This window comes from Zea mays, chromosome 7 (genome assembly GCF_902167145.1).
Source record: "Zea mays cultivar B73 chromosome 7, Zm-B73-REFERENCE-NAM-5.0, whole genome shotgun sequence".
NCBI lineage: Eukaryota > Viridiplantae > Streptophyta > Magnoliopsida > Poales > Poaceae > Zea > Zea mays.
In genome coordinates, this window is record NC_050102.1 from 162,830,849 (window position 1) to 162,854,270 (window position 23,422).

Below are 23,422 nucleotides of genomic sequence, written 5' to 3' on the forward strand. Positions count from 1 at the left end.
CGTGTATATATATAACAGAATATGACAGCAATATATAAAGACAGATGCTTCCATATATATACGAACCATTTCCATTGTTTCAAAAAAAAAAGAAGCTTTGAAATATGCTTTCAACTTATTAAGAAAGAAACAGTGGGCACCCAGATTTCAAAGCCAGAGGGCTGAGGAGTTGACAGCACCTCCGTCGTCGTTCTACCGATTGAGCAAGCACTGCTCCATAGTCCATACATTCATTTACTACTAATCTAAGTTCTGTTGTTGTTTATACTGGATATACTACTACTGCTACTATATACTGCAAGTTACAGTAGTATATGATATACTTTAAGAGAAGTGAGAACAGGTGTTAGCGCCAAATCACTTGTTAATCGTGCAGCAGTTCGACTGGATTTAATCAACCCTTGTTTAAGATACGAGCCTGACTAGCTGGTGACTAATTCCCTTCTCTGTCTCTGATATGCGAGAATAGGATCGAGTAAGATATGAGCCTGTTGTCTCAATGATTGCATGTTCTCAGCCGTCTCAAGAATACATATCCTTATTCTGCAGGCAGAGACTGCTGGTACGCATACGTGCGGCGCACTAATGAGCTAGCAGCAGTGCTGCCTCTCTGCGTGTGCGCATGCATCCGCCCGTCAGTATTTGTAACGCTAGACGGCCGCCAACTAACCAGCAAGCAGCAACTGCCCCATGAGGGCTTGTTCGGTTCTACCCAATCCATATGGATTGAGGGGGATTGAGAGGGTTTCAATCCCTATTAAGTCAAAATCCCTCCCAATCCGTATCAATCCCCTCCAATCCATATGGATTGAAAATAACCGAACAAGCCCTGACCGGGGTCGTCGTCTCATGCCTTCGTTTCAACGCAGCGCGCAGCAAGTGGTGCAAGCCTTGCAGCGTGATCATGATCTACCAACGGATTATGGGCATCAATCAATGGCATAATTGCAAAATATAGGCAGCCTGGGGGATATTGCAGCTGATACATTGTACGATAGGAACCTATCGATCCTATGCCATCAATCATGTCGGTGAAACCGTGTAATCAAACGATCCATTGCATCGTATTAAAATCCACCGCCTTTTAATACAAAATTATAGGCGCGCGCTCAATTAAACCCGTATCGCCTGCGTATATGCTTTGTGTTTATATGCTCAAGTTCAATTTCTTGATTTTAGACTTTCTCCTTCACAACAAAATATTTAGTGTCAATGCATTTGACAGCAACACTTGACTTTACATAAGTAACATACTGATGGTTCATTGTCGCAATATAGCTTCAATGGCTTTGATAGGTTGTCTATCACTTTTAAACCTGTTACAAATTTTTTAAGACACATAGTCTTCCTCGTTGCCTCATAACATACAATAAACCTTCGACAATGTAGTGATAGCTTGTTTTGAGCTTTTCCACGATATAGCTCCTCCGTTGATTGAGTATATGTGACCTGACGTAGATTTTATACCTTCTTCACACCCCACATATATCTTAATCTAAGCATCATGTAATTTTAAGACTACTCAATTTTCTACATGTTAAAATGACTAGCCCCAGTCAAGTGGCACATATCTGGTGCACATCAAACATGTGTAGCACATCGAACATATCTGGCACATATCTTGTTTCAAATGCTTCTCGAGTGTGGTTGATCTCAGAGTTCTCATAGACTTAGCTAGCACTAGATTTCATAAGTATGTCATCACTCATCATTAGACTTACCTAGATCAAGCTATCCATCCATTCTCTTTTTATAGTACGGACAAAAAATAAATATCATATGGATAATTTGTATGTTCAACAACTCCATTATACTTAGAACTAGTGCTTCCTTAACTTTTTTGCACGTCCTTTAAAAACAAATCGAGAATTGATTTCCACTAATGAGGAAACAAAAATTGTACAAGCCTAATCAATACTTATTATGACCTAACTTGAGTTGCCTCTAACACACGTTAGTCATAATAATATTGTGTTGTCATCACCAAATTCTAATTAAGGGCCTAGATATTTTGACACCCTAATTTTATTTTTTGCATATTTTTTTTCTAAATTGTGTTGGGATCTCAAATTTTACAATGATGTACATATATGGCTGCTATGGATATGCATCATTAAAAAAAATCAAATTACCAAAATATGTTTTTTTATAAAAAAAATTTGCACGCTTGCACTGCCCCATTTCAAGCACGTCCAAGATGTAAGTTGATCTCAATTTGCACCTTGGTGGCTTTCTGAAAACAGTATTTTTCCCCCTTCAATTTTGGTTCTAGTAGCTTTATAAAGCTAGTTTTAATTTAATTCATCTGATGATTGATACGCAACAAACGCGAATTGTTTTGGTCTGGGTTGCGACGACGGAAAGAGTGACCAATGTAATGTCAAATGCTAGACTAGCTAGGGGGGGATCGATGCGGTCTGAAATTGATGCACAAGCTATATATATTCTTGCATCGCCATGTATATATAATTGGTTAGATCGTGGTTCCAGGTTCCAAACGAAAAAAAAAACATCTTCATTTTCCATGTAACAGAAACGGCGCATCTAACGGTTGATTTCAACACCCCAACTACCTGTCGCTTTAATTTCCACTCCTCTCGATGTCATGCACCTAGCGCCTCTCTCTCTTCTCTCTCTCTCTCTCTCTCTCTTCTCTCTCTCTCTCTCTCTCTCTCTCTCTCTCCCCGGCCCCCCTCTTCTGTATATATATAGCCAGGCTGTGTTTACCCCTTTGCAAAAGGCATTCGTTCGTTCATAAACATCGCCTGAACACCAAAGTCACCCTCCAGCAGTTTCGCTTTCTTGCTTCACCCTGCGATCGAGATCGAGCTCAACAACCATGGAGGATTTAGTGAGTAGCCCATCTTTCAGGAGCGTCCTCAGCAGCAGTAGCGAAGGGCAGGCTCAGTCAGGAGAGAGTTCTTGGACGGATTACTTCGTGGATTTCATGTTATCCGAGGAGGAGAGGAAGAGACAGGCAGATGCTAGCTCATACTCATACTGCGCTACCGAAGACGAAGGCGGCAGCAAATACGGTGGCGATGGAAGCAACCGCGATGAGGAGGAGGAGGAGGAAGAAGAGGAGTCCATGGTCTCCGATGCCGCCTCTCATGCCCCTACGACTGCAGGCGCCACCGCACTGATACCAGCTGGCAGGTACAAGGAGCTGAAGAAGCTCAAGAAAAAGCCTTTCGGCAAAGCCCTGGATCATGACGGTTCCCTGGAGGATACCGCAAGCTCTCCGGTGAATAGCCCAAAGGTTAGTTGTTACATCTCGTTTCTCTTTCTGCTGTTAGCTAGGCTGCTTGTGATGCTAATTTGGCTCTTTTTGGGGGGTTCCTTCTTCAAGGTCAGTGTTGTGTCACAGCTGGAATTGAGTGCTAAAAGGAGGTGCAACATCAGGGACCTCACCAAGGTATGCTGGAAATTAATTAATCCATCTCTTTTTTTATAGAAGAAATAAAGATATAGCTAGCCCATGCTGATCAGTTGATCAGCTGTATACAATAAACAGGAGTACTTGTTTGGTCATTACTACGCACTATTTGTTGCTTGTAGAGCATCCATCAATTTATTTCTTGGTTTCTTTTTGTTATTATACATAAAAGATTCTCTTTTAATTTGCTTGCATGAAGGGAGTCGTTGGAATTGGCGATGATCACGGCGGGGAGGGGATGGACGTCTGTACAGATGCAACGACCACGGAAGGAGCGAGGCTTGGTGATCAGTACCACACGAGCATAGCTCCATGTGCGGAGCTGAAGGACAAGGGGATTTGTTTGTTCCCCTTTTCCGTGCTGCTGCACTACCATGGGCCAAACTGAGGAAAAAAGCAATGTGCGAATGAACAGCATATGTAGTGTTTCGCAACTTACACTCTATGCGCGCATGCATGTGTGGTATGAACGAATACCAGAAGAATGTGATACTGTGGATATATATATGTTTTTCCTTAATTAATATATGTGAATACTACTATGAAATTGTTACTCGTACACGTGTGTTCCTGCTGGTGGTTTCATTTCCATTTTTTTGCTTTACCAATACACAATATATATTGAGTAGGGACTTCTTTCTCACCTGTTTGCTTCAAAAAGAGATGGAGTAAAAGCACCAATGCACCGTGTATATCACCAGACCGAAGAAGCCATTGGCCTAATGAATATACCATTTTTCTCAAAAAAAAGGATAGATATTATTATCACTTAGGACCCGTTTGGTTTGAGAAACTAAAGATTAGTGTATCCATTTTAGTCTCGTTTAGTCCTTAAATTACCAAACGGTAGGACTAAAATAGGCAAATGACTAACATGTATACAACTTCCAAGATGAACTCTTTCCGTGTGCATGGGAACTGCAAAGCATCCGAGCGCGCCATTATTTTACTGTATGCGCTAGCTAAATTCAATTCTATTTCTTTTGGAAGAAGAATACCTCCACGCCCAAGCTGTCACTTTAGTTTGATATGGAATCGAAGTGTTTTCATACCGACCGGTGCACTAGCTCATCAGCATGAATGCATGCATGATCAAATGGTCTATGTACCCTACTCCTCCCCTTGGTCACCTGTGCGCATCATATTCATGTCTACCAACCATATGCATGACAACATGAGTAGCCTCCTGTACCAAAACTTATTACCAGGCAACTGCGCCTACATCTATATCTCTCTCTGCATTTAGATGTTAGACATCATGCGTGCTGCTCCTTCCATGGAAGTTCCGCGCTGAAAGGGTTCAAGAGTTCCACGATCTCAGCACAGCACTAATTAGTGGTATTCTCCGGTTCTCCCTTTTGACAACAGCACGTACGTACACGCGTGCAATGCAATGGCGTGCTGACGAACAGAAAGCGGTGGTTAGAGAGTAGCTTTCAGGGGCACAAAGTAGCTAAGAACAGACTGTTGCAAAGGATTGAAAGTTGAGGGACTTGTTAACAGATCAAATGAAAAGGCTACGGGGCCTCACACTGATCGGCCTGAAGGCAGGTGTCACGCCAGCGGGTGTCATGACGCAGAATACAGAGGACGCGGGAGTGGAGCCAGAAGCTGGAGTTTGAAGCGAAGGCGTCGAAGGGTGAACAGGGACTGGTATGCGCCATTGTGGGCTGTCTTTGGGTGAGTGCGTGTGTGGCATTTATGGGCCGGCCCATGTAAGAAGTGATATACTGTTGTCTGATGCTTGGAAAAGGGTTAAGAAAATAATAGAGAAGAAACACACTACCTGAGACATCCGTGCGTCTGTTCTCTGGGCGGCGCTTCCTGGTGCTCACGTCGCGGCGATCGTCGTCGTCGGCCAAGGGCTGTGACAACTGGTATCAGATTCAGGCGTCCTCGGCGTGGATCCCCTTCCTCGCGTTCCCACTCCGGTTGCCGCTACGGCGCCCACACCGAAGCCGTCGGCGCAGACCAAGATTCTCCTGGAGGTGATGTCGACCAAGGAGCGAGATGATGCCGATCGTTGGGATCGGGTGATGGCGCAACTCGATCGGCTCACGGAGAAGGTGCTGAGCATGGATGACGTTCAACAACAGTTGCTGGCGCAAGCGGGGTTGGCGGCCGATGTGGCTCGGCAGGCGATGGAAGAACGGGTTCGCTTCGCGCAGCAGTTGGATCAAGCGGAGAAGGCGCTCGCGGACCTCCGTCTCGAGCAGATGGCGCGGGAAATGGAGTCAGCGCAGTCTGTGCGCAGTGAGCGGCATCGCGGCGGGCCTCCACCATCTCCGCCTCTTGCTCCTCCAGGTCCACAGCGCAGGTATGCGGGGGTGCCTTTGGGTCGTCCGAGAGAGACTGGAGGGCGGCGGGTTGAGGATTTTGAAGGAGGGCATCTTCCAATACCACGTATGCCATTTCCTAAATTTGAAGGGGCGGAACCTCGTATCTGGATTGATCAGTGTGTGGATTATTTCACTTTGTATCGAGTGCCTGAGTCAGTTTGGGTGATGTCCGCATCGTTGAACATGGAGGGGAATGCTAAGAGGTGGTTTCAGATTTTTAAAATTCAGTATGGGCCATGTTCATGGGAGGAATTTTGTGAAGCAGTGATGCTGAAGTTTGGGTCGGAGGAGTATTCACAGGCTATGCAGTCCTTACTGGAGATTAGGCAGATTGGATCTGTGGAGGAGTACAAAAAGGTGTTTGATGAGGCGCGGTATGCAACTTCTGTCCATAATCATGATTTAGATGAGACTTTGTATGTGGCCCATTTCATTAAAGGGCTGAAGCAAGAGCTACAAGGACCGGTTAAGTCTCATTTGCCAGCATCAGTGGAACGAGCAACATTGTTAGCCAGGATCCAACAAGGTATTTTGGACAAACAGCAACAGAAACCATTCAAGATGGTCAATCCGGGTCGATTGGGGGGTGCTGTGTCCAGGTCCGACACTCGAGCGACTGCTTCCTTACCCGAGTTGTCTAAAGAGAGATTGGTGAAGGAGTATAGGAGGCAGAATGGTTTGTGCTATACTTGTGGCGACAAGTTTGAACCTGGCCATCAAGCTCGCTGTCCCAAAAAAATCCAAATGCAGTTACATGCCCTCACTACCGAGGATTTGGGGATGACACTATCTGAGCACACGTTGACACAAATTGAGCAGGAGGAAAAAGGGGAAGAGGAGAATTTTATGTTGTCCCTTAATGCTCTTAGTGGTACTACAAATGATGAATGTATGGCTGTGAGAGCCTTATTGCACAATCAAGTGATGTTGGTGCTGGTTGATTCGGGAAGCTCCACTAGTTTCATTAACAAGCAGTTGGTCGATCGAATGGGGCTGCAAGTGCATCCGTGTGCTTCAGCTAAAGTGAGAGTGGCAAATGGGGAAATTTTGCATAGTGACACGATGGTGCGATCATTGGAATGGTGGGCCAATGGGCATACATATCAATGTGATATGAGGGTGTTGGGGTTGGGAGCATATGATGCTATTTTGGGCTATGATTGGTTGCGTCGCCATAGTCCTATGCATTGTGATTGGGATGATAAGGTTATTAGCTTTGTGGACAATGGAGTGGAAGTTCAGTTGGTGGGCAATACTGATCAGCAGCAGGTTGTGAAGGAAGTTTCTACTATACAGGTGGCGAAATGGCTGCGAGGGAATGATATCTGGGTGTTTGCATTGTTGGAGGAGGTGATTGAGGAGAACAGCAATGGGGTCCATCCAGAATTGCAGGTGTTGTTGGGGGAATTCAGTGACATTTTTGTTACACCAACTGAACTGCCGCCATCTCGACCGTTTGACCATCATATTCCTTTGCTCCCTGGGTCCATTCCGGTCAATGCTCGACCCTACAAATATTCTCCTCATCATAAGACGGAGATTGAGAAGCAAGTGGCTGCGTTGTTGAAATCTGGTTTGATCACCCCCAGTGTGAGTCCATTTGCTTCTCCGGTCCTTTTAGTGCAAAAGAAGGATGGTACTTGGCGGTTCTGTGTGGATTACCGTAAGCTCAACGATATGACCATCAAGAATCGGTTTCCGATGCCGGTGGTTGAGGAGATTTTGGATGAGCTTGCCGGCACTAAATTTTTTTCCAGTCTGGACATGACGTCAGGGTATCATCAGGTGCGTATGGGCGCCTCCGAGGAGTTTAAGACTGCATTTAAAACTCACCAGGGCCACTACCAGTTTCGAGTCATGCCCTTCGAACTTACTAACGCTCCAGCTACATTCCAGTGTGCGATGAACTTGGTGCTAGCTCCTTTTCTCCGAAAATTTGTTATGGTCTTTATTGATGATATATTGATTTATAGTCCCACTTGGCACTCTCATTTGGAGCACCTGCGGTTGGTCTTTGCTGCTTTAAGGGACCACAAGTTCTATCTCAAAGAGAGGAAATGTGTCTTTGGAAAAAAGGAGCCGATTTATTTGGGCCATGTTATATCTGGTGAGGGTGTGGCTACTGATCCTCAGAAAACCGAAGCTATGCTCAAGTGGCCGACACCAATGACTGTCACTGATTTGCGCGGTTTTCTTGGGTTGACCGGGTATTACAGGCGATTTGTGCAAGCGTACGGGATAATTGCTCGACCACTAACGAAGTTGCTGCAGAAAGGGGCCTTCAAGTGGACACCAGAAGCTGAGGTTGCTTTTCAGCGTCTGAAGCAGGCCATGGTTTCCACGCCGGTCTTGGCATTACCTGATTTTAATATACCCTTTGCTGTTGAAACTGACGCCTGTGATGACGGGGTAGGAGCGGTGTTGATGCAGCAGGGCAGACCTATCGCTTTCTTGAGCAAGGCGTTGGGAGTTTCCAATCAGAAGCTTTCAATCTATGAGAAGGAGTTCATCGCCCTGATTATGGCTGTGGATCGTTGGCGTCATTATCTCCAACGGAGCGAGTTTGAAATCCGGACGGATCACAAGGCTCTCAGTTTCTTGGGCAGTCAGGAGCTGCATTCTGAGTTGCAACGTAAAGCCATGGCAAAGCTTATGGGGATGCAGTTTAAAGTAATCTACAAGCCGGGCAAGGAGAACAAAGTCGCTGATGCTCTTTCTCGGGTGGGCTGTGTGATGGCGTTGACAGCAGTCAGTGAAGTTCAACCTCGCTGGATTCAAGAAGTTACCAATTCTTATGTGACTAATTCTGATGCGCAGTCGCTGTTGACTCGGTTGTGTGTCCACAGCCCGGATGAGTATGGTTACTCTCTTTCTCAGGGAGTCATCAGGAAGGGCACTTTAATTTGGGTTGGCCACAATTCAGCTCTCCGGACGAAGTTGGTGGCAGCATTGCATGACAGTGCCACAGGTGGTCACTCGGGGGTGCACGCCACTTATCATCGATTGAAGAAATTGTTTGTGTGGAAGGGCATGAAGACCGATGTGGAGGATTTTGTCAAACAGTGTCAAATTTGTCAAAAGGCCAAAGGAGAAAGAGTTCACCCGGCTGGTTTATTGCAACCACTTCCGATTCCTCAAGGCGCCTGGCAGGATATTGCAATGGATTTCATCGAAAAACTGCCCAAGTCCAGTGGCTATGATACAATCTTGGTTGTGGTCGACCGTTTCTCAAAGTACGCCCATTTTATTGCTCTGAAACATCCCTTCACTGCAGCACAGGTGGCTCAGGTTGTGTTGGATCAGGTGGTCCGCTTGCATGGTCTTCCGAGATCTATTGTCAGCGACAGGGATAAAATCTTTACGAGCATATTTTGGAGCCAATTATTCAAGCTGTTGGGCACTAAGCTGAACCTGAGCACAACCTATCACCCACAGACTGACGGCCAGAGTGAGCGGGTTAACCAATGTCTGGAGATGTACCTGCGGTGTGCAGTCCATGCTCAACCTTCTAAATGGAAGAATTGGTTGCCTCTGGCAGAATTTTGGTACAACACTACATACCACACTTCACTGGCTTGTTCTCCTTTCAAAGTGTTGTACGGTTATGACCCTCCATTTGCAGCAGCACCTCATATACCATCTGATGCTATTGTTGATGTGGCACAGCTGTTAGAGGACAGGGCTCAGTTCACTTCGATGTTGCGGGAGCAGCTTGCCGCAGCCCAGAACCGTATTAAGCTGAAGGCAGACCGGCTCCGGACCGAACGCCAGTTCAACGTCGGTGACATGGTTCTGCTCAAACTCCAACCGTATACCCAGCACACTGTGGTCAGTCGGTCGTGTCCTAAACTTGCTTTCAAGTTCTTCGGCCCTTACAAGATATTGGAACGGGTGGGTGCAGTGGCTTATCGTTTGGAGCTGCCGGCTGCTGCTCAAGTGCACCCGGTGTTTCATGTGTCACAACTGAAACCGTATATTCCAGACTACACTCCTGTCTTTGATACTCTTCCTCCTTCCTCTGATTTGAGTGGACACAATGTCCAGCCTTTGGAGATACTGAATCGCAGATTGGTCAAAAAAGGGAATCGGGCTGTGCCACAGGTGCTGATCAGGTGGAGTCATGTTCCAGCGGACGCCACAACCTGGGAAGATTACTATGTTCTGCGCCAGCGCTATCCAGATGCTCTTGCTTGGGGCCAAGCAAGCGTTCCAGGGGGGGGCAGATGTCACGCCAGCGGGTGTCATGACGCAGAATACAGAGGACGCGGGAGTGGAGCCAGAAGCTGGAGTTTGAAGCGAAGGCGTCGAAGGGTGAACAGGGACTGGTATGCGCCATTGTGGGCTGTCTTTGGGTGAGTGCGTGTGTGGCATTTATGGGCCGGCCCATGTAAGAAGTGATATACTGTTGTCTGATGCTTGGAAAAGGGTTAAGAAAATAATAGAGAAGAAACACACTACCTGAGACATCCGTGCGTCTGTTCTCTGGGCGGCGCTTCCTGGTGCTCACGTCGCGGCGATCGTCGTCGTCGGCCAAGGGCTGTGACAGCAGGCTCTCTGCTACCTGTGTGTAGCGTTTCGCCTTATTAGCTAGATCCATGGCTAGCTTATCACGTTTCTGAACAATCTCCTTGTTCCATTACTGTCGGAACACATGACTAACACGCCAATTAAGCGGTGTCTCTGGAGTGAAAAGAACATCTATCCTACGCCGCGCGCCTACTAAATTTTGTATACATCACATGTGATTTGTATTCGAAGTTGATGTTAACTGGACGCGGAAAAATCATGCATTAATTAAATGTTACGAAGCTTCTAACCAAAAGGCATGAACAATGGCCAGTGGTGGGTTACATGTTACGAAGCTTCTAACCAAAAGGCAGCACACAATAATTAAACCGTAAACCATTCAATTAATTAACCAATCGACAAAATCCAAAGTAGCTAGCACCGTTTCTTTTTAAAATTCTCGATGACTAATTAACTAAAGCCGGTGGTCTGAATCTTCAATAAGAGTAAGTACACTGCACACATCAACGTGTATATATATAGTCGTTTGTGGCGGCAAGTGGAGGGAGAGAAGTTGTAGAAAAGCAACGAACACAAGCTGAAAAGGCGGAGATTCACTTCCATGTGCACAGCATTAAGGTTGTTAGAACATTTGGAGTACTGTATCGTATCAAATAATCCACGTCTTTTGATGTTGTCCTCCCTGGCGTCATTATTCAAGTAGCTGAAAGCTCTATGTTCTTGTACCGTGTACACACATAGATATATTCTTCATCCCCCCCCCTCTGATTAAGAATTGCGACAAGTTGCATTTTTTAAAAATTTCAAGAAATAATTGATCCAAAAGATTGCTTGATTGGCTTGCAAAGTCAAAGTTTCCCCAATATCATAGTAATACCGAACCAGTAACCCAGTCCTGCAGGGTGCGAAAAACGTACACTGCTTCGATTCTATGTGGAGGGCAATTTCTAGATACATGTCAATATTTAAAAAAAACACACAAATTGCAGAAGATTAAACTAGTTGCAAGAAGTATCTTGTCATTTTTTTAAAAAAAAACATATCGATGGAAGCGGGGAAAAGAGTAGTTTATATACAGAAAACAGCAAACGGCATACTCATCTCGTCAGTGATCAGTCACAAGACAAGAACAAGAACATCTATGTGTAGCTCACATGCTTCCCTATATATCCCCCCCCCCCCCCCTACTGTATATCCTTTTCCCTTTTGGTTTCCTCTCCCCTCTCTCTTACTCGGACAGGAACTCAGTACAGTTGGCCCTGTTGGATTGCAATGTTGGATCGTGTTCGCCGGACAACCTACCAGCAGGGGCGAGAATCATCGTGATCATGTAAAGCAAGATATAGTTATATGCACTGTTAAGAGCTAGCAAACCATGTCGGTTGGGTCCATCGGGCAAGAAATAAAGTTGTTTTTGGCGCGGCGCCTCTCGTGCTTCAATTCTTCTTCAGGTTCCAATATAATGTTTGGAAAAGCAGAAACTTGGAGTGCATGCACAACCTTTTGCCACCTTTTTTGATGCTTTGGCATGTGAACATCATCTATGTGCAGCTAGGTTGCAGGCGTAATTTAGTTCGTTCCCCAAATCGTAGAGACTTTAGTTTGCAAGCCGAAACAGATTTTTATATATCACCTCGCGCTCGTTTATTGTTTTCCGATTGTTTCGTTGCAGCCGGTAGGTATAGTACTGGGATGCATGATGATTGATGGAAGAACGCACTTGAATATCATTTCGACATTATCTGAGAGAAAAACGATCCTGCAGCAGGACGATACTGCCGACGTGAACTGCACACCCAACTAGCTAGAATAAAAATTGCATGTAAAAGGGTGGTGGTTCTCCGTTCTTGTATATAGAAGAGAGATATGGGTACAACGTATGCATATGCTGCATGCACCATCCCCACCCAGTTCACGGCCGAGCGAATGATGTGATAGCTGTTATGTTTAATGCACTCTAACTGGAATAATACAATTAGAAAAAGGCGTAAACGCATGATTGCTGCGAAATTAAACTATGATCGATTTGGTGCGTAGAATAGTCTGCAAATAAACAAATGTATAGGGTTTGTATAGAATCGAAGAATAATTAAATATAATATATGGAACAAACCGATGGACATCACAGCGGAGAGTGGAGGGGGCCCCAGCCATGGCCGATCAAGGCACATGACTGCTAGCAAGGATCGTTTAGATGAGATACTTGATTAATTTAGAATTAAACCTTGCCCTTGTAGCAGATCCACGATACATGCCTGCCTTCTTTACGAGGCCTCCCACTAGTCTGACGTACCAAAGCAGCCATCTCCATCTCTCCTTCATGCTCAGCCCACCGGCCCACATCCGCGCCGTGACTCGTGAGTCCGAAGAGTTGGGTTCCGTGGGCTACACGGGCTCGAATTCTGATGGACTGCGTTGTGTGTGCTTTCCAGCTAAGCCCACTAATAAGAGGATGGGTAATGGGTTGCCGTTGCCATTACTTGTAGTCCCTCTTTTAGCCATCGAAGAAAAATGATCGAATATGTCTGTGTCTTTGCACCAATGAATATTTTCAGCGATACCACCAGCGGAGCGGATGCGGAGGCACGGAGCTGTGCTTGCTCGCTCACGCGTCAAAACAGAGCCGAGCGCGAGGGAGCCCAAGGGAGTGGAGCCAGCAGCCATCCTTAAGTTTTGTGAGGGGCTGCAGAGCTTGCAGGCCGGATGCACGGCATTTATTATTTTTTTTCCAAAAATAAGGGATGTGGACAGTGGACGGCGCGCTCCGCTACAGCCTACATACGGTGGTCATGGTGAAGTACTTCCGCAGCTCCTCTACAATGCCGCCACCCACACCCACCATCTCCTCCACGAGGAGTCGAGGACCACGTCAACGACCCACATGAGGTAGTGGCCCAGCATCAAGGAGAAGTGTTGCCGTTGCCGCCGCCGCCGCCGCCGCCGAACTCAACGCGATCAGCGAAGGGGGCGTGGATCAGGGATTTCCGGATTTGGACCCGCCAACGAGGACCGGACGCGACAATGGGCGACGATCAGACGACCGTGGCGGCAGTAGTGAGGGGTCGGAACGCCGAGAGCGAGAGCTCGCGGCGTCGCTGCGTACGGCGTCGAGGAGGTGTGGTGCAGGAAACTGCAAGGGCCACCTTGTTGGTGGTGACGTCGAGGCCGACGTTGAGTCATCTTATCGGCATGCCCGTGTCCGGGGCAGAAGCCGACGACGTCGAGGAGGAAGGGCGAGGATGCCCTGTTGCAATGTTGCGGCACGCGCGATGCTAGTCGAGGAGGAAGCCCTGCACTGCAGGTGCTCTTTCTCTATACCTCTGCCGCGCGAGACGACGGCAACGGCGAACACTGCCGGGCGCGCGAGGACACAGGCGCGACGAGCTCGATCGGAGCGCAGGGGACGGCGGCCATGACGAGCTCAGCTGGGACGCATCTCTCGGACAATAACATCGTGCATCTCTTATTTCATCTGTCTCGCTTAACGCGTTCGTACAGCATGCATATCGATTTTCTGTTGAAACTTACATGATAATGCTTTGGAGATAAATAAACTCAAATCGCTATACATGAATAGTTCAACGATGATTTAAATTGAACATGCATAATACTAGAGCAACAAAAATTATTGTAATTCTAAATTGTCCTTAGAAAAGTTTAGAAATACATGTTAATCTATTTTTAATAAAAACTAAAAGAAATTATTATAGCAAATTTTTATTTAAAATTTAAATAAAAAACTAAGATAATACTCTTCCAACAAATATAAATGTAAACAATGCTAAATATTTAATATATGACCATTTACATAGTTGTTATATTTAATAAACGACTGTCTCATTGATTAAGGTATGCATGATTTTAGAAAAGTCAGCCTTTTAAATATTTAACTAATAATTTAATCAAAAAAATATTTTTAGTGTATGCATCAATGCATGTTGTATATTTGAATTCATATACAAAAGTGCTTTAAGATGATGGTGTTTTTGTATTTATTGATGATATATTTTGAAAGATATGGATGCCAAAATTATGCCTTAAGTGTCAAAGATTTATATTGCCCTAATCAATGGGACGGGACGGAGGGAGTAAAAGAGAAAATATAGAAAACACTGTGCTTGATAAAAACCAACGACACTGTTACACAGCTTGCCGACCTTCCGCGCGTAACTTAGGCCTGGTCGCCTGGACCAAGGAAGGTCGTGCTCGCGTGGATCGAAACTAGCCCAGGCTAGCGACGGCCACAAACGGCAGCCCGGCCGCCACGGCGTCCGACGCAAAGTGCGGGTTCTGGGCCACCTTCACCCACCCCCGTTCACCGCCGTGGCCGGCTCGATCTGCGCTGTGGACTTTCCCGCCGACCTCGCCCGCCGGCACCGGCGTCTCCCCGACGGCGCCAGGCGCGCCGTGGTAACTGGTAAAAGTCACCGCGCTCAGCGACGGGCCGTTCCGGTACGGCAAGTTACCCGGGTTCCTCACCTGTCACCACCACGTGCACGGTGCACGCCCACCGACGCCTTCAGGACCGCGCGCGGGAGGAGGCTCATCTTATAAAAAAAATTTGGGATCCATACGGATACGGGATACGGAGTGATTTGTCACGCAAATTTTAAAATTATAGTTCAGTTGACTAGTTTTCAATTTAAGTCATCGATTACGTCATATTCTTTTTATTGATATGCATGGATCATGGATGACATGACCATTATTAAATAAATCACAGATTTAAAATTTTATAAAAAAAAATAAAATTTAAATAACTAAATATGTATTATTATTATTTTAATCGTCGTCGATCACATGTATTGTCCGTATTGAGATTAAAAAAAAAGATAACAACCACATTGTCCAACAACCTTGCTCTCCTACTCACTTCAAAACGTCGTATAAATTATAACAGACAAAGGTAGTAGTTGTCATTTCTATCGGGACAGAATAAAGATCTACTTATCTTGTTGTTATATTCCGCAATCTTCACAGGCCACATTTAAAAAAAAAACAAAAAAAAAGGTGTGTGCGGTGTGGGGGTCGTCTGGGGGAGGAGGTTCACCCATAGGCCATAGCCTGATATATAGCCCTGCCTGTTCTCTGCTTTCGTTTTCCTTGCTTCCGTTTTGCTTCGGGCTGCTGGACCCTGCTGTGCTGTCTAGTCGGCTCGATCTTTGCGTCGGAGCTTCCACACCCGTTTCACGATTTGGCCTGGTCGTACTAATAAACTAGATTCTTCCTCTAAAGAAAACTAAGCAGGTCCCTTGATTGCGAGAAAAAAGAAAAGTCTTTACGAAATGGAAGGCCCAATCATCTCCCAGAATGAACTGAACTTGGTGATGCGATGACACAAAGGGTGGCGCATACAGGGTGCTGAAACACCCCCCAAGAACCTGCTTTCAGATCAGATATACACATGATGAGTGCCTGCCAGCAGCCCAGCACGCACCCTTTCTGCATGCAGTGATCGCACAAACACCGGTGGCCCGCCCCGCCAGCCACGCCTTCTTGCGTGAATCAAAGACGCACGGAGCCGGCAGATCGCTTTGCATGCATGATCCGCATGTCAGACTTTGGCCGCCGCGTCGTCGTCGTCGTCGTCGTCCTCCCCGTCCGCCGGCTGCACGGCCGCGGCGTTCTTCTCCGCGTCTCCGTTGTCGCGGCCGCCATCCGTCGTCGTCGTCGTCGTCGTCGTCGTCTCACCCACCGCCGCCGCCGCTTGTTGCTTCTCCTCCCTGCTCTTGCCCCACAGCACATTGTAGAGGCCGGCGACGAGGAGGACGCTGCCGATAATGCTGCGCCCATACAGATGACACGATGAGTCGCGTTGCAGAGATAGAACTTAGAAGGCGTCTGTAGGCAGACAGTTAGCGAAACGACTCGTCAACTCTCGTTCCGCATGTGCTCCGTGACCACGCACCGTCGATCCATAGGCTCCGTGTGTCGCCGAGACGTCGACACGGCGGCACTTGCGCAAGTCAAAAGCGGATGGTTTCGACCGCCGGTGACGGCGACGGTGACGGCGACGTGAGTGTGTGTGGCTGGTAATTCAATCAATGCGAATGCGATGGACGATGTGGACGCGAGGCTTATTAGCACTGCTGCACTGCGTACCTTCCTAGGCTGACGTCTTCGCCCAGCAGGAAGGAGGCGATGGCCATGGTGAAGACGAGGCTCAGCGGCATCGACATGGACAGGAACACGGGACCTCTCTTCTCGATCACCCAGATCTGCAGGTAGTACGAGATCGCCGCCACGACGACGCCCTGGAAACGAAGAGCGGCACCAGCACTCAGCGTACAATCAACAAGGCTGGCCTGGCCAACGGATCAAGACGCGTTCGGTTATACCGTGAAGAGCACGGATGCGAGGCTGACGGGGCCGGCGAGCTTCCACCGCGACAAGTCCCTCTCGAGGACAAGGGCGATGGCCAGCGACTGGACGCTCGCGAACGCGCACTGCAGCGTCGTGTTCAGGAGCTTGGAAGGGTACTCCAGCAGCAGGGGCCCCTGCTTCACCGTCCAGAGAGACCATATCACGACCGACGTTGTCATCAGGAAGATCCCCAGAGCCCACTCCCTGCTGGAATGGTGGACCTGCGCGGCGGCCGCGCCCGCGTGCTGCTTCAGCAGCTGCTGGTGGTTCGGCGACTTGAGCTGGGGGCCCTGGTACAGCGCCAGCACGATGACGCCGGCGACGCAGAGGAGTATCCCGCAGGCTTTGGCTATGCCATGGACGCTCCTGAGCTTCAGGGTCTCCATCCTGTCCATCGCAGACAAACGAACGACGAGCGTCAGTCAGTAGCTGGCTAGCTGCTGCTACTACTGAAACGGCTAGCTACCACAAGACACGAGTAATGCGACTAATCGATCATTAAGCTGGATCAGTGAGTGACCTGAACATGACGGCCAAGAGGAAGGCGACCACCGGCACGATGTTGAAGATAGCCGACGAAGAGGTGGCCGAAGCATATTTCAGGCCAATGCAGTACAGGTTGATCGTTCCAGCCATCCTGATCCAACGAACGCGAACCGCTCAGTGTTTCCAGCGACAAGAACAGAGACAATAATCTGCCTCGGCCAAAACTAGCTAGCGCGTGCTGAAAATTCGCCAACATACATACCCGTAGAAGCCGTGAGCAAAGATCTTCATGCAGAGCCTCAAGTTCAGAGGTGGCGCCGGTCGCTTCCTGCAACAGCAGAGAACACCAGATGAGCTGAGCTGCTACTATCTTACTCTTACCATTCGCGGCGACTTGACAGAGAGCAACGCACACATGCGTATACAGATTTACTGTTTGCCAGTAGATTAATTAATCGATTATATAGTGGAGCTGGCTCCTATGACTTGCTCGCTAGCTTCGTCGTCCTTGCATGCATGAGCATGGCCGAAGATAAACGGGTACCTACCTGATCTCAAGGAAGGCGAAAGGCAGCAGGAAGACGGCCGCGACGGCGTGCCGGTAGAAGACGAAGACGGTGGTGCTCGTGCCTTCGTTGAAGGCCGCCTTGGTGAGGATGTGCATCCCCGCGTAGATGAGCCTGATGAGCACCACCGTGGCGTACACCTTGCCGTTGCCGCTACCCATGGAGGCTACCCACTACACAGTACAGGACAAGGATCGGTGGCGCATCAACACTGCCGCTGTGCCTGCCCCAGAGCTCACTTAGCGCCGCTATATATACGCGAGGACGGCGACGAGCCAGCCAGGTTCGTTTGTGTGAATTGCCAGGACTGCATAAAGAGAGTATAAAGTGACATGGAAGAGCGGGGGCTGAAAGTTCTCTGCATGTTCATGCATGCGTTCCGGACAACAGAAATATCAAGCAGCACAGTGATCGAGATTTATAGAGGCATTTCTTTTTCTCCCTTAAAAGATACCAAGTTTTTTTTTTGCTCTGTTGTTTGCTGCTGCAAAATTTAGCATTACAAGATATATATCTGCTTTCGAGACGATGGACAGCATTAGTTCTTTTCTTTCTTAATCAAAAAAAGAAGGATGGATCTTAATTGCCCAAGTGGTCATGATGCTTATACTACAAAACATTCAGTAGTGCGGCTGGCCACAGACGAATAATAACCCAGCTGCCACTAGAATAAGTAGAACACAAGTTTGTTGGATAAAAAGCCTCCTAATTTGTGGCATGCATGGGTTTGTTTATGGAAAAGGTGTTCATGGGAGAAGCTTCCCTGAACTCCTGGCATGGTTTACTTTTTATAAGAAAGGTAATCACGTGCTCTGCCGTCAAATTGATTAAGGTTTTGCGATGACTGATGTTTTTTATATCAACCAGAAGTCTTCATTAAGAAGACATTTTTCTAGCGCCTACAAGTAATGAAAAAAAAGAATGAACCCCATCCAAGGAAAGAGAATATCAAAGGTAACAGCTACCTTTCCTTAAAGGGGACATATCTTGTGCACATGGAAGATTGATGCACATGGTGCACATATTAAATCATCACCACTCATTTTAGATCTAACGTCTCTAGTTGATCATTCAATTTACAAATAACACCTTCCACCACTACACACCACCACATTGGAGGTGTTCTCAGCAAAATATACCAAATAACTAGAGACGTTAGATCTAAAATGAGTGGTGATGATTTAATATGTGCACCATGTGCACCAATCTTTCATGTGCATTAGATATGTTCTCTTCCTTAAAAAAAGATGGAATATCTCTTTGACAGATAATAATTTTCTCGGAGGCGAAATTGAAGGATCAAAGGATATTTCATTACCTTGGCAATTGTAAGATGCCTCCAAGGAAATATACATGTATAATTCTTGAGTCCTAACTCATCAAACCCCCAAGATAATGACATATTTACTTGCATGCTATTGAGAACCGCCAAAGCAGTTTTATATTTTAACGAGTTATTATAAGAGCATCTCCAAGAGACTAGCTAAATAGTTTGTCAAGCTAAATTTTAGCTATTTAATAACGAAATAGCTCTCCAACAGACTAGCCATTTAAATTGCCAAATTATCCGGCTCTCTAAATTGACTCTCTTACTAGCCAAATTTGGCTAGCAACTTTCGCTAGCCAAGCTAAATTACATGTTCGAGAATATGTTGGAATGAGATGTTATATATATATAGTTTAATTTTTATGAAGAGACAAATACAGAGTAAAATATAGAGTCAAAAGTAAAAAGTATCTTGGAGATGCTCTAAATCACCAAAGTAAATCAACATTTTTCTTAGCTATTATTCCATACTTCCAAGAAAATGTATAGGTATAATTGGAAACCACCAAGACATTCCTAAATCCTTGAGTAAATTGTTGTGCTTGTGCATGTCAAGAAAAAAATGTTAATTTTTCTAGTCATTTCTCTTAACCACCAATACAATCGACACAATGTTGTTTTGTTGGTTAGACTGGCCCTAACGGGGAGAGAAAATATGAGGCAAATAGCTCGAATGTGCCATGCTACAGTGCTGCGTGGCAATGCAAAATGAAAGCGCATCTAACGGAGAGATATATATGGGCACACATTAGGAAAAAAGACAGTGTATTAAATGCTTATGAACAACGCGTCCATGGCTTCGGTGTGCCGTGTGCGGTCGTGCATGATGCATAGAGAAGAGAGGGTATGTAGGATATGCATTTTTTTGGCTCTCCTCGGTCGGGCATGTAAAATGCATCGTGTGTATGCATCACCTATTGTAGGCTTTTGCGTTACAACTACAGTGGCACACACGGGGCAAGGGGCAAAACAAATATGCATCTCCTTTTACATGTCCCATCTTAGGCATTGCATTTTATAGACAAATGCTTCCTTGACATATTTTTAAATGAAATGTGTTTTTTACATGGGACACACAGAGGGTATAATTTTGAGTTGTATTGGCACTTAACCAGAGATATATAGTTAGTTTTTGAATTGCTAGCATGCAACATGTTATATTTATATCAAAGTTGCATAACTCTTTGAGCTCTCCAACTTTATAGATTTAAAGTCATTTAGAGTCAAAAATTATGTTTTGAGTTCTCATATTTTTAAAATCAAAATGTCGGAATTCTCCAAATGATAGACAAAGAATATGATCTAATTCAAAGTTACAGTATTTGATGAGATATAAAACTTTTTGCATGTGAAATTGATTAGTCTTAAATATTCATTACTAGATTCAATATAGCGAATGCAAAAGGAATATATCATCCAATTTGGATTTACTTGTTTGAGCTTCGATTTTTGGACTTCTGGCTATTGTCTTTACTATTAGGTTGTGTATTAATTTTTTTTGTTTGTGAGCACACCAAAAGCCAAAAATGGTGCTCTTTGTTTGGTTGGCGAGTGAAGTGGGATGGAGCCGCTCCATTCTTCGTTTGATTGTCGAGCGAACAAAGTGGATCTAAATAAGAAATATTCCCATCAGATTGGACTAGTTCGCTAAAAACTGTGGAATCTCACTGCTCCACTTCTCCCTCTCTTTGTGGTGGGTCCAAATAGAAAATGAAATGATTCCACTCTGATCTTAAAATTTAGAATGAAGCCACTCCACCCTCCAAATTGGAAATGGACCTATTTCACTCTAGTGGTTCTCCAACCAAACGGACCAAATTTGCCTTTTAGTTTTTAGTTCCTTTTTCATAAGCTACCTTTCTAGCTTTTTGAATTCAACTCAATAGTGAGCTATTTGCTTCAGCTTCTAACTTTTAGCCAACAGAAGCCAAATAATAGATAAAACAAACAAATCCTTACTCACAAGTGACTTTGTGATGAAGTGGTAGGAGAGGCTCATGCGAGACTTTAGGTTGTGAATGATCTGGTAAGCGCATGCGCATGAAAATCGTGTGACTGGCTTAGCATAAGGTTATTTTCTTTCTTATGCATATCCTTATCGGTTGATAGAAATACCTTTACGTCATCAACCCTCAAGAAAATATAAATACCTTATACCACATCCATTTTTATTTATTTGTCGCCACATAGTTCAACTTTGTACTAACAGACGACAAATAAAAACGAATGGATGGAGTATATAGCTAGTGGTTGGTACAAATACCATAAGTCAACAACCCTAAAAAAATATGCATTCCTTAGAGGTAAGTAAATTTCCTTTGCCCTCTACTATCGATAGGGGTGAAAAATGGTCGGAATAAATTATGTTCTATACCGCTCCAGTTTTTATAGAACATTTGGCGTGCCAAATACTAGGTCATCGGCCCTGCTCCCATGACCGACATTTGACGCGCCAAGTAAGGGGAATCTGGAATATGATTCTCCTAGCCTACCGATGAAGTTCCAGCTTTGACATTCGCTGGGCGTGGGGCGGATGCATTCCGTCTCCCGGGCGGAGTTGGCCCTCCTTCCTTTGCATTTGGCTAGGTAAGGGAACTTCGCACTATGACTTCCTCTACCTACCAATGGATTTCAGGAAGGAGGCCAACATGGGCTACGACTTCGTGAACCTAACCTCACTGGAGGTGGCTTGCCGGCCGTGAGGGCCCCCCGTTGGGGCCCACCACACGTAAATGTGAGCTCTCAAGGGCACCACAAAGACCCAACACGTCGGCCACAACCCAAGATCCATGGCGTTTGTGGTAGTTAGCGTCGACCTACTACCAGGCTCCATGGCGTTCGGGGTAGCCTTCGTCGGCCATCGTCAAGCTCTGTCCTCGACCCTCATAGAGGTAGTACGATCCATTGTTTGACCTTTAGTGTTAGTGAAAGTCGCCTAGAGGGGGGGTGAATATGGCGAAATTGAAATTCTCAAAAATAATCACAACTACAAGCCGGGTTAGCGTTAGAAATATAATAGAGTCCGCGAGAGAGAGAGTGCAAAACAAATCGCAAGCGAATAATGAAGTGAGACACGCGGATTTGTTTTACCGAGGTTCGGTTCTCTCAAACCTACTCCCCGTTGAGGAGGCCACAAAGGCCGGGTCTCTTTCAACCCTTACCCTCTCTCAAACGGTCCCTTGGACCGAGTGAGCTTTCTCTTCTCAATCACTTGGAACACAAAGTTCCCTCAAGGACCACCACAAGATTGGTGTCTCTTGCCTCAATTACAAGTGAGTTTGATCGCAAGAAGAAATCAAGAAAGAAGAAAGCAATCCAAGCGCAAGAGCTCGAAAGAACACAAGCAAATCTCTCTCTCTCTAATCACTAGGGCGTTGTGTGGAATTTGGAGAGGATTTGATCTCTTTGGTGTGTCTAGAATTGAATGCTAGAGCTCTTGTAAGTAGTTGAGAAGTGGAAAACTTGGATGACTTGAATGTGGGGTGGTTGGGGGGTATTTATAGCCCCAACCACCAAACTAGCCGTTTGGTGCAGGCTGGCTGTCGTATGGTGCACCGGACAGTCCGGTGCACACCGGACAGTCCGGTGCGCCAGCCACGTCACCAAAGCCGTTGGGTTCCGACCGTTGGAGCTCTGACTTTTGGGCCCGCCTGGATGTCCGGTGGCGCACCGGACATGTACTGTAGAGTGTCCGGTGCGCCAGCATGGGCGTGCCTGACCTCTGCGCGCGCTGGCGCGCATTTAATGCGCCGCAGGTAGCCGTTGCCCCGCAGTTACACCGGACAGTCCGGTGTACACCGGACAGTCCGGTGAATTATAGCGGAGCGGCTGAAATGAATTCCCGAGGCTGGCGAGTTCCGGAGGCCGCTCTTCCTTGGAGCACCGGACACTGTCCGGTGTACACCGGACAGTCCGGTGAATTATAGCGGAGTCGCCTCTGGAATTTCCCGAAGGTGACGAGTTTGAGTTGGAGTCCTCTGGTGCACCGGACATGTCCGGTGGCACACCGGACAGTCCGGTGCGCCAGACCAGAGGAGCCTTCGGTTGTCCCTTTGCTCTTTCGTTGAATCCAATACTTGGTCTTTTTATTGGCTAAGTGTGAACCTTTGCCACCTGTATAACTTATACACTAGAGCAAACTAGTTAGTCCAAATATTTGTGTTGGGCAATTCAACCACCAAAATTAATTAGGGACTAGGTGTAAGCCTAATTCCCTTTCAATCTCCCCCTTTTTGGTGATTGATGCCAACACAAACCAAAGCAAATATAAAAGTGCATAATTGAACTAGTTTGCATAATGTAAGTGCAAAGGTTGCTTGGAATTGAGCCAATAAATGTTACTTACTAGATGTGCATGGATTGTTTCTTTATTTTTAAC

General features: G+C 46.2%; 2 protein-coding genes across 2 annotated transcripts; one reads left to right on the top strand and one right to left on the bottom strand.

Annotated features, from left to right (window-relative positions):
* Nucleotides 1–2,733: 2,733 nt before the first annotated feature.
* Nucleotides 2,734–3,978, top strand: LOC100276181 (uncharacterized). Its single transcript, NM_001174409.2, has 3 exons — nucleotides 2,734–3,259; nucleotides 3,350–3,415; nucleotides 3,636–3,978. The coding sequence occupies exons 1-3, from the start codon at nucleotides 2,840–2,842 to the stop codon at nucleotides 3,822–3,824; spliced, it is 675 nt and encodes a 224-aa protein (NP_001167880.1). The 5' UTR covers nucleotides 2,734–2,839; the 3' UTR covers nucleotides 3,825–3,978.
* Nucleotides 3,979–15,244: 11,266 nt separating this feature from the next.
* On the bottom strand, nucleotides 15,245–18,088 carry LOC103633243 (WAT1-related protein At5g64700). Its single transcript, XM_008654940.4, has 6 exons — nucleotides 17,700–18,088; nucleotides 17,414–17,479; nucleotides 17,186–17,302; nucleotides 16,641–17,052; nucleotides 16,405–16,556; nucleotides 15,245–16,085 (listed from the first exon to the last, which is right to left on the bottom strand). The coding sequence occupies exons 1-6, from the start codon at nucleotides 17,876–17,878 to the stop codon at nucleotides 15,857–15,859; spliced, it is 1,155 nt and encodes a 384-aa protein (XP_008653162.1). The 5' UTR covers nucleotides 17,879–18,088; the 3' UTR covers nucleotides 15,245–15,856.
* Between the last annotated feature and the right edge of the window lie 5,334 nt (nucleotides 18,089–23,422).

Excerpts from the sequence above, each read along its gene's own strand:
- LOC100276181 (NM_001174409.2), top strand. The coding sequence starts at position 2,840 with ATGGAGGATTTAGTGAGTAGCCCATCTTTCAGGAGCGTCCTCAGCAGC. Across the intron at positions 3,260-3,349 it reads CTCCGGTGAATAGCCCAAAG|GTCAGTGTTGTGTCACAGCT; the intron begins GTTAGTTGTTAC and ends TCCTTCTTCAAG. Across the intron at positions 3,416-3,635 it reads ACATCAGGGACCTCACCAAG|GGAGTCGTTGGAATTGGCGA; the intron begins GTATGCTGGAAA and ends GCTTGCATGAAG.
- LOC103633243 (XM_008654940.4), bottom strand. The coding sequence starts at position 17,878 with ATGGGTAGCGGCAACGGCAAGGTGTACGCCACGGTGGTGCTCATCAGG. Across the intron at positions 17,303-17,413 it reads TTTGCTCACGGCTTCTACGG|GATGGCTGGAACGATCAACC; the intron begins GTATGTATGTTG and ends TCGTTGGATCAG. Across the intron at positions 16,557-16,640 it reads TCGCATCCGTGCTCTTCACG|GGCGTCGTCGTGGCGGCGAT; the intron begins GTATAACCGAAC and ends CTTCGTTTCCAG.